The 9,890-nt window shown below is 43.9% G+C and overlaps 1 protein-coding gene across 2 annotated transcripts in view; it reads left to right on the forward strand.

Moving 5' to 3' along the window:
- DAAM1 (dishevelled associated activator of morphogenesis 1) overlaps positions 1–9,890 on the forward strand; it is a 182,279-nt gene that overhangs the window by 161,723 nt on the left and 10,666 nt on the right. For both annotated transcript variants that reach the window (XM_003794419.3, XM_023515859.1), the window contains exons 18-22: positions 2,624–2,730; positions 3,837–3,925; positions 4,726–4,894; positions 8,329–8,436; positions 9,783–9,843. In XM_003794419.3, the coding sequence (XP_003794467.1) occupies positions 2,624–2,730; positions 3,837–3,925; positions 4,726–4,894; positions 8,329–8,436; positions 9,783–9,843 (534 nt within the window). The remainder of the gene's footprint in view (positions 1–2,623; positions 2,731–3,836; positions 3,926–4,725; positions 4,895–8,328; positions 8,437–9,782; positions 9,844–9,890) is intronic.

Below are 9,890 nucleotides of genomic sequence, written 5' to 3' on the forward strand. Positions count from 1 at the left end.
AGGCTTCCCTGGCTGCACCACTATGGCCTCCTTCAAAGGCTTCTCCTATTCCTGTCCTTGTCCCTTGAATGCTGCTGCTACTCAGCTCTGCTCTTTTTCTCCCAGTGTTGCTTCTGCTTGGCTCACTCACATCCATGCCCTCCGTGACCCACCTGCTGCAACCAGCACCAGTGCTCTGTGTCCCAAACAGGCCTCCATGACCCACCTGCTGCAACCAGCACCAGGCCTCTGTCTCCCAAACAGGGTTTCTTAACCTGCTGCTACCAGCACCAGTGCTCTGTGTCCCAAACAGGCCTCTGTGACCTGCTGCTACCAGCACCAGTGCTCTGTGTCCCAAACAGGCCTCTGTGACCTGCTGCTACCAGCACCAGTGCTCTGTGTCCCAAACGGGCCTCTGTGACCTGCTGTAACCAGCACCAGTGCTCTGTGTCCCAAACGGGCCTCATTGGGCTTTCAGCCCCACTTATCCAGCTGCCTGCTAGAAGTCACTGCTTGGTTCTCTTGTGCATATTTCAAACACAAACTCACCTCCAAACACCACCTACAACCTTCTCCTTTTGGGCTTCCTGTTATATTCCATGTATGCTATTGCCCAAGAGCCTCATCGTTGACTCTCCCTCAAAGACCACAATCCATCCATCAAGTCAGGCCCGCTCCATCAAAACCTCGTAAATAGCTCTCCAGTCTGTCCACTATCCCTGCCTAACCCAGGCTTCCATCACCTCTCATGGGATCACTATGTAATCACCCCTAATGTTTTTAGTCTCTTCTTTCTCCATTTTATAAGGCACAGTGATTTTTTATAAAATGCAAACACTCTCCTCTACATGAGACTTTTTAGATACATACTGCTGCCCCCAAATAAAGTTTAAACTTCTTACAATTCTGCTGCTACCCTCTACCCTTGCCTACTCTCCCACGGTTGTCCCCACCACTCTTTGACCCCCACGCATACTGTGCTGTCCATTCCAGACACTGGCACATGACAAGCTCCACGCCTGGAACCTATTTCCAGCCTCGGACCACCTTCCTATAACTCCTCACACCTGCTTCCCTGTAATTCTGATTCTCTTTCTCTGCTGCTGCCATCCAGGCTAAGTGCCTTTTCTGAGGTCCCTTGGTCAAAACCAGCAAACATTTGAAAACCTACTAAATGGACTACCCACTTCCAGCATCAAGTTATATAGGGGCTCTCTAAAGTTAAAAATAAATAAATAAGAAAGAAAAATCCAAGGGTATCCAGCAAACAGGATGTATGTGTAGACCCATATACACGTGTGTACTGGGAAAGGAAATCGGGCACATACAGAAGTACTTTTTCAACTTAAATATTGTTGCTGTTCATTCCACCTCTGTGCTCATTTTTTTCCTACAAAAAATGAAATCAAAAACATGGAATCAAAAACATCAAATCCCACAGTGTCCCCTCATCCATCTTTACACACAGCAAAAAAGTACATGGAACTAGATAAGCCAGGAAAATAAGGAAATTGAATGGAAAATGCAAATGGAATTATTGATGCCAGGGTGATGTAATAGAAAAAAACACAGAGCTGGAAGTCCACAGACCTAGGTTCTATTTCTAAGGATTACATAAATCTTTGTTGTAATCTTAGGTGAGTTGCTTAATGTCCCAGGATCCCAGCTGTATCATCTTCCACCAAAAGAGTTAGATCTTAAGGTCCTTCAGGTCATCTTTGCGAAGTGGGTCCCGGTGGAGAGTTTCTGCAATTCTGATGTGAAAAGCAGTGGCGAGCAGAAATGTGTCAGGAATGAATCTTATACCAACTTAACTATTTTCAAGTAAAAATGGAAAGATTTAATCATTTCTGTCGTATCTTAACCTGTGAACAGAATTTACAAATTAAACAAAAGTTAAAATTTCATCTTGGACTTAAGTGCCCATCGACCCATGAATGAATTAATAAACTGTAGTATATGTAAACCATGGCATACTATTCAGCCATAAAACGATGGAGACTTCAGAAATCTTTTGTGTTTACTAGATCATCGGTTCTCAATCTGTGGGTTGCGACCCCTTTGTAGCAATGAAAATACATCCTGCATATCAGACATTTACATTACGATTCATAACAGTAGCAAAATTACAGTTATGGAGTAGAAACAAAAATACTTTTATGGTTGGGGGTCACCACAACATGAGGAACTGTCTTAAAGGGTCACAGCATTAGGAGGCATTAGGCAGGTTGAGAACCACTGACCTAGATGGAATTGAAGAACATTATCCCCAGGAAAGTATCTCAGGAATGGAAAAGCAAGCATGCCATCTGCTCAATACTAATTTGAAACTAGTAAATGAACAACTACATGAGAGAAAAACACCATCAAATTCAAGAAGGGAGGCAGGGAGAGGAGAGGAAGTGCCGTAAGCTCCCACCTAATGGGTACAAGGTAGGGGTATAGGGCACACTTCCTGGGCAAAGGGCTCAGCTACAACTCTGACTTCACCTAACAAACACAGACAATGTAACCTAATCTTATGTACCCTTACAATAATCTGGGGGAAAAAATTCATCTTGATACAAATGAACTAAAAGGGTAAAAATCTTTGTGCATATTTATGTTATAAACCTCGGTTTTAATATTTGTGTATACTTTTTAGCTCTTGAAATTTGTTCCTGAGAAATGTGACATTGACCTGTTAGAAGAACATAAACATGAATTGGATCGTATGGCCAAGGCTGATAGATTCCTTTTTGAGATGAGCAGGTGGGTTTAAAGATGCTTCAAATGGTCAAGATGCCCTTTACCTTTCTAAGTTTCCTATAAAATTGTTTTGGGCCAATTAACCTGGCTTAATTTGAAGCCTGTTTAGATTCTGTGATCTTCTCAAGTCTGAGCTGTGTGGAATTTAATTGTTTCATTAAGTGAGTTCCTGCCCGTGGCTCAGCCGGGGTCAGGGTGTCTTTACAGTCGTCTCCATTTCTGGGCCTCTTGGGCTCATGGGCTTTGGTCTAATTAAGCCAGACCTTTTCTGATCAATGTCATTTTCCTCGCCATTTTTGTTTCCTGGGATAGTATCTTGCACTTGCTAACAGCTCAGCATCTCAAAGCTGTTGTAAAAGGGAAGGAGGGGAAAGGACGGACTCTGGCAGCAGCGTCTGCACAAGCCCACACAACAGCAGAGCTGATGTGTAGATGGCAGGGTGGCAGGTGCGGACATTGCTAATGGTCAAGGCTCTCTTCCACTGGGCAGGCTCCCTGGGAAGATCATTGCAACTAATTAATGATATCTGCACCCTCCTCCAGAAAGCCTGGGACAGCCAGGGACACCTGACTGGGTTTGAGCTGAGCCTGTGAAATTGACTCGCAGTAGAGAACTCTGAGCCAGGCTCAGGCCTGGACTCTTCCCCTCAGGGTAGCAGAGAGGTGCTAACTGAAGAAAGAGGCAGGCTTAGAGACAGGAGGGAGGAGAGGATGCTGGAGACAAGCCTTTCCTTCAGTGAAAAGTGGGAAGTGAAGAAACTTGGGGAAAGTGTGGGAAACGGTCCTTGATTTGCAGTGGGATGGGGAGTCTTTACATGTTCACTCCTTTCATCTCTTCTGTGTTTATAAGAGCTTCAGGGACTGGGGGGGAGGGGGGCAGGGAGCCTCTAGTCTGCAGCAGCCCCGCCTTCTTTTAGCCATTGCCTCATTTTCTGCATGTTGAGGCTCCTGTGCAGCTGTGCACAGACGGGCGCCGCGTCCCTGAGAGCTGGGGTGCGCCTGTGTCTGGGGGCGGCTCTCGACGGTTTTTCTCCCGACCACCCCTGTGACTGTTGAGTGAACATGGACATACTAAGTGAAGGTTAATTAGTCTGCTATTGCTCTTACAGAATTAATCATTATCAGCAAAGACTGCAGTCACTATACTTCAAAAAGAAGTTCGCAGAGCGCGTGGCGGAAGTGAAGCCTAAAGTGGAAGGTAAAGTTGAGCCAGGGGGATGGAAGTGGTTTCTGATGCGAGTGCCCTTTACAAATGCAACCCAAGTGCATTTAGGAAACAGGATGCCTTCAGAGATCTGCTCAAAATCTTTTGACATTCTGATGGATAAGTACTTAAGATCAGCATTTGGGAAGTGTTGATCTGGCCTGGCCTGGGCTCTGGGCTCACAGGGTACCCCTGCAGGACTGAACTTTTAACACATGGGTGTTGGTAAGAAATTTGTCCACTATTAGCATCAAACCTATAATTAGCTTTCTTACAACAGAGCCTTTAGTAGAGTTTTCCAAGGGGAGAGTTGAGGCTGTTAGGTTTTTAAGTGTTTGAAATAAGATCGCAGCCACAGAATGCAGGCTGAAATCAGGAATCAGGAGCATGCTCACAGGCTAGTCCCTGGTGTGCCACCTGCAAGCTCTAACCTGCAACAAATCTGACCAGTTTGCCATCAATGGAATTGATCAGTAATCCTGTAGATCTGACTCACACTAGGCAAGTGTTTCCAAAGAAACGCTGGCAATGAACTTGCTATTTGTGTACTCCTCGGTGTTTGAGGTTGAGGAATCGGCCAAGGAAAGGCCTGAGAAAGGGCAAGACTGTGGGTATCAGTAACAGCTTCATCTGGTTCCCCATCCTCTTGTTCTTTGTTTCCAGTTGGGGAATTTTGAAAGAGCCCCCTGCTAATCCAATAACTAACTCTTCCATCTTCAATATCTGTTGTTAGGATAGGAAGCAGGAGAGGTCACAGTTGTAATACTTATGTTTTTATGTTTTTTGTTTTGAAGCAATTCGTTCTGGCTCAGAAGAGGTATTTAAAAGCGGTGCCCTCAAGCAGTTGCTAGAGGTGGTTTTGGCATTTGGAAATTATATGAATAAAGGCCAAAGAGGGAATGCATATGGATTCAAGATCTCCAGCCTCAATAAGATAGCTGACACGAAATCCAGCATTGACAAGTAAGTGGGGGTCGCCCTCTGGCTTCAGTGACGCGCAGTCACCAGTCTGAACGTCTCTCTCTCCTCTCTCTTGCCTCCTCTGAACTCTCACAGAACAAGTGTCCCCCAGCTGCCTTTGGACCAGTTGCTCTTCATCGATTTTTGGCCCCCAGGGACCTCATCTATTCCAAGAGTTTTTTCAGTCCCACCTTTTAAAAGAAAAAAAAATTTAGTAAACCTCTGATTAATATTATAGTATAATGTACTGGAGAAAGGTCAGTAATGATAAATGCAGGGCTTGATGAATTTCCACAAGTTGAACCCACCAGCACCCAGATCAAGAAGCAGAGTGTCCCCGACACTCTGGGCATCCTGTCCGTTCTCCTCCCAGCCACCTTCCACAGAAGACTGTTTATCAGAGAAAAGAAGAGAACTGATCATTACTGCCAGAATGTGACACTTCCTGGGTTTTTAGGTTGTTTTCCTTCATACGTTAGAGCTAGCAGCTATATACAGCAGAAAAGAACTAAGACGTATCAGTGCATTTGGCTGTTAGTATTCAGCTGCCCTTCCCAAGTCTCATTAAAATGCTTCCTAGAAAGTGTACAACTGCATTTTAGGTGAAGAGCTTCTCATTGGAGACAACAAGATGTGAAAACACCCTTGTGTCGCTAATAGGTGGGGTCATCAGGCATTTCACCTCTAGTGTCGCTGAGGTCCTTGTTTCTCTGAGGTTCTCACTGACTTCCAAGGGGCTTGCACTAGTGCAGCCTCTAAGGTCGGCTTCTTGGTCCTCAGATTCTTTTTAGAAATAGGGGCCATTCACCCTAATCATTCCTAAATAATGAGGCTCTTTACCCTATATTTTCTATAAGGTTCATGCAGCATAGTGTTCTGACAACCCTGAATCCATTCTAGAAGAAGTAATGATAGTGTGTTAATCTGTTATTTTTTGTGTGTAGTTACAGATTAGTGGAGAGCAGCTGTTACGCTGTGACTCTGCCTCCTCATGTGAAATGCCAGCACTCGCTCCTTCTCAGAACACTTTCACGTTTGATGGTCACAACAGCCTGTGAAGTACATGAGGCAAATGCTGTTATTACCCGTTGCCAGATAAACTGAGGCACAGTCAGGTGGTTCATTTAGCTTGCCCAGAGTTCCAACAAGCAAGGTACTTGGCCTTGCAGGTATTCGATACCTGTTCTGTTGGTTGTATGCAGCTCTATTCTTATTTATAGGTCATAATAGGGAACTGGCAGATCTTATTGCCATATAAAAGGCACTTTTTAAAGAAAGGCATTCATCTGTACACACGCACACACACACACACACACGAAAGCCAATCACCAGTCCCCTGGTTCTCATTACGTGCCTATCTGCTTGTTTATTGAGGCTACTATAGAATTTATATAATGTACCAGCCTTTTCAAAGAAATGGATTAAAAGTATTTCTAATTTTTCCTTTTTCTCTTCTTTCTGCCTTTAATATTTGGTCCATAAATGTAGCACCCATATCTTCAAACCTGCAGTGTCCCCAGAGCACTTTGCCAGTGGCAGCCTCCCATCCGTGCTGCTCAGCTGAGTCCACCTCAGTGTAAGAAGCCAAAGGCACGGTCACACAGTGGTGACGGCTCCGTGGCTAGCAATGACCAGGGGACGATCAGATGTGTGACTGTGTAGTTGTTGTTCATTCTTTAGGAAGTTGTATTTAGTCAAATAAGGTGTTACATGGATAGCAAACAAATAGGGGAAGATCTGACCTGGTTCTGAACCTCTCTAGAGTAAGAAAGCATAAACAACTAAATTAACTGAAATGTCTCTAAATAACAAAGCATTTCTCTAAAATAATGAAAAGGAAATACCATTACTCTTTCTTGTGATGGTCTCCTGTCTTCTGAGGCGAGAGGGACATGGGCAGACGGGTAGGGCTCTGTGAACAGCAGAGACTGAAATGGAAGAACGCAGATGAACAGCTGAAAACAGCTCATTAGAATTCTTGGCCACTGTTTTGTTTTGATGGGCAAGTGTTTTCTAATTATTGAGAGCAAGAAAAATAAAGGAAATTTTTTAAAAACGTGAGTCAGGTAACTTGGGTAGACTTGCACTGTCTCTGTGAAATCACAAAGGTAACCAGAAATGGTTTTCGCTGTTGTGGAAAAGAAAAGTGTTTGACAATTCTGATTCATTTTGTTTAGATGTGGGTGGGAGTATTGTGAGTTAGCATTTTCAATTAGCAAACTACCTAAATCAGTGGTTCTCAACCTTCCTAATGCCGCAGCCCTTTAATACAGTTCCTGTGGGTCGTGACTCACAGGTTGAGAACTGCTGGCCTAAATCCTGAAAATGTTTTTAAAGAAATGCATGTGTATCTTCCTGAGTATGATAATATATTAGAGCTGGGGCCCTCAAAGTTTTTAAACAGGGAGCCAGTTCACTGTCCCTCAGACCCTTGGAGGGCCGGACTGAGGGCCCCGGGACGAGTCGGCTGCTAAACAGGACAGGCAGCGGCGGGCCGGATAAATGTCCTCATGTGGCCCGCGGGCCGTAGTTTGAGGATGCCTGTATTAGAGTCACCAGGGAGTTTTAAAATATACCCACACCTGGCTCCACCTCATTCCAGTTAAATGAAACCCTGAGCTTGGCCCAGGCATCTGGAGCCCAGGTGACCATAATGTGCAGTGGGGTAGGTGCCACAAGGGCCAGACCAGCACAGCTTCACCTCACAGATGCTATCATCAGATGCTGCCTTTCCATCCAGGCCAGGCAGAGCTCAGCACTGTCACTACTGCAGAGGGGGCTGGCTCAGCCAACTGCTATACCTTCTAAGGGTTATGCAGTTAGAAGCCAGAATGCTGCTGAATTGGGAAGTGGATTCCCAGCTGCAGAAGGTACCATATGGCGGCTGTGACAGCCCACGGCCAGGCTCCGCCCTGAAACAAGGCTTCCTAACCTTCTGACCACACGTCAGATAAGCCTGATAAAAATTACCAGTAACTGTCATCAGTAAGTTTGCTAGTCTGTATCGTTAGCGTTCAAAGCAGCTGTCCTCTTCATGGATTAACTGTTCCTCAATCCTCGCCCCACCCAGTCCTCCTGGCTCCACACCTATGGGGTGGATTCCCCGTGAAGGTAAACCAGAGCTTGTCCCCTTTGGCAGTGGTTCAGATTCACTTCACTCACCCAGCATGTCACCCAGATTTGAAGGATGAGTGCCCATCGTGGACCAAAAATGTGAATTTTATCCCCATTTTAGAAAGTATATTCCTCCTTTTGACATATGTTTGTGTAAACCTGTTACCCCCCTTCTCGTGAGAATCCCCCCCTTATGAGAACTTCCCAGTCTTAAAGTTGCTGCAGGACTGTAGCATCCTGTGGCTCTGCCCCTAGAGCACAGACAGCGTGTGCGGATATTAACCGTATTTAATATTTCATCCCCTTCCCTTCTCTGACCGTAGGAACATTACCCTTCTGCACTATCTCATAACTATTGTGGAAAATAAATACCCCAATGTCCTCAATCTAAATGAAGAGTTGCGGGATATTCCTCAAGCCGCAAAGGTCAAGTAAGTATTTATGACTGTTTTAGTTTTTCAAATCACATGGACGGTGCCCTCAGCCACTGAGATAGGAGTTAGCACTGCGTGAAGCAGGCCCTTCTGTCTGCTTTCCCCTGAACGTCAGATGAAGTGAAGTTTGAATCACATCCAGAATCCATCCCTCAAATGTGTTACTAGGTTTTGAAAATACATTTGTTCAAACTCCTTTGTAATACTGCTGCATGCAATTTTCAGCTTTCATAAAACCTAATTTTCTGAGTTACCAAGAGTACAGGAAAGGAATGTGGGTTTCACTAGTACTTTTAAAAGGCAATTCTTTTAAATACAGGTCAGAGTACCCTTAGTTAAATAAAGATAGATGGTTAAGCAAATAGAAGACGTAGATGTCAGGGCGGTGCTGGCAATGTTCACATATGCACACACTCCCAGGAACCAAGGCAACCCTTTAATGGGAAGCAGTCTTTATGCAAATCAAGAAACTAAAAATAAAGTGGAAAGTCGCCAAACATTCACCACAAACTTCACACCACGTCTGGAGACAAGAGCAGGCAATTTTCCCTTCTTCTTCTGGCTCTCTCTCTTTTAAAACATAAACTGCAACTTTTTACAGTCAATTTGAAAAGTATAATGAGGAGGCTAATTTTTTCCTTCTGTCTGTGGAATTTGGTAGAAATATATATGTATATGGCATGAAATTAAAATGTTAAAATAAATGAAGTATTGGTGAGTTTCCTTATATGTTGTGAATTATCTGTGAGAATTAAGTTTCCATTTCTAATGTTTGAAAGCCATGAGATGGAAAGCATTGTGTATGGGCCAGGAATCTTTCTCTGTTTTAGAAAGGAAAATGAAAACTATTTAATACAAACTTAAGAAAAATTGTGATTAAAATTCAAGCCATGACTGTATACTGTTCTAAGCCTGATATTACCACGCCCCTGGTGGAAAGCAGGATACTCGTGACAAAGAGCACAGTGTGACCAGGATTGTGGATAAACCAGTTTCTTCTACTTTTTCAAAGGGAGCCAAGTATGGCAAGAAATTTGTTTCTACATAGAGTAATTTGCTGATGTAAGATTTCTGTGCGAGTGAAACAGAAAATATTTTTACCTAAATGGAGATGTTTATAGTTAACCTATACCTGCTGGCTGTGGAAAAGAAGGAACATAATTTCATACCTGAATTCCATAAGTTTAAAACGCTGTTGTCTTTCTGTGAGAGCTAAATGTGGAAGGAAGTGTTGAACATTTAGAATGAACTACTGTGGACGTCCACGCAGGAGATATTTAAACCCATGTGTTCAATACATGTCAGTCTCATGTTGATTACTAAAATGTTGCTATTTACAACAGCATGACTGAGCTGGACAAAGAAATAAATACCTTGAGAAGTGGCTTGAAAGCGGTAGAGACAGTGAGTATTTGTTTCCTGTTCTTCTGGTCTCTTCATCATCTCTAGTG

This window comes from Otolemur garnettii, unplaced genomic scaffold, assembly GCF_000181295.1.
Source record: "Otolemur garnettii isolate 467f Iridium unplaced genomic scaffold, OtoGar3 scaffold00081, whole genome shotgun sequence".
NCBI lineage: Eukaryota > Metazoa > Chordata > Mammalia > Primates > Galagidae > Otolemur > Otolemur garnettii.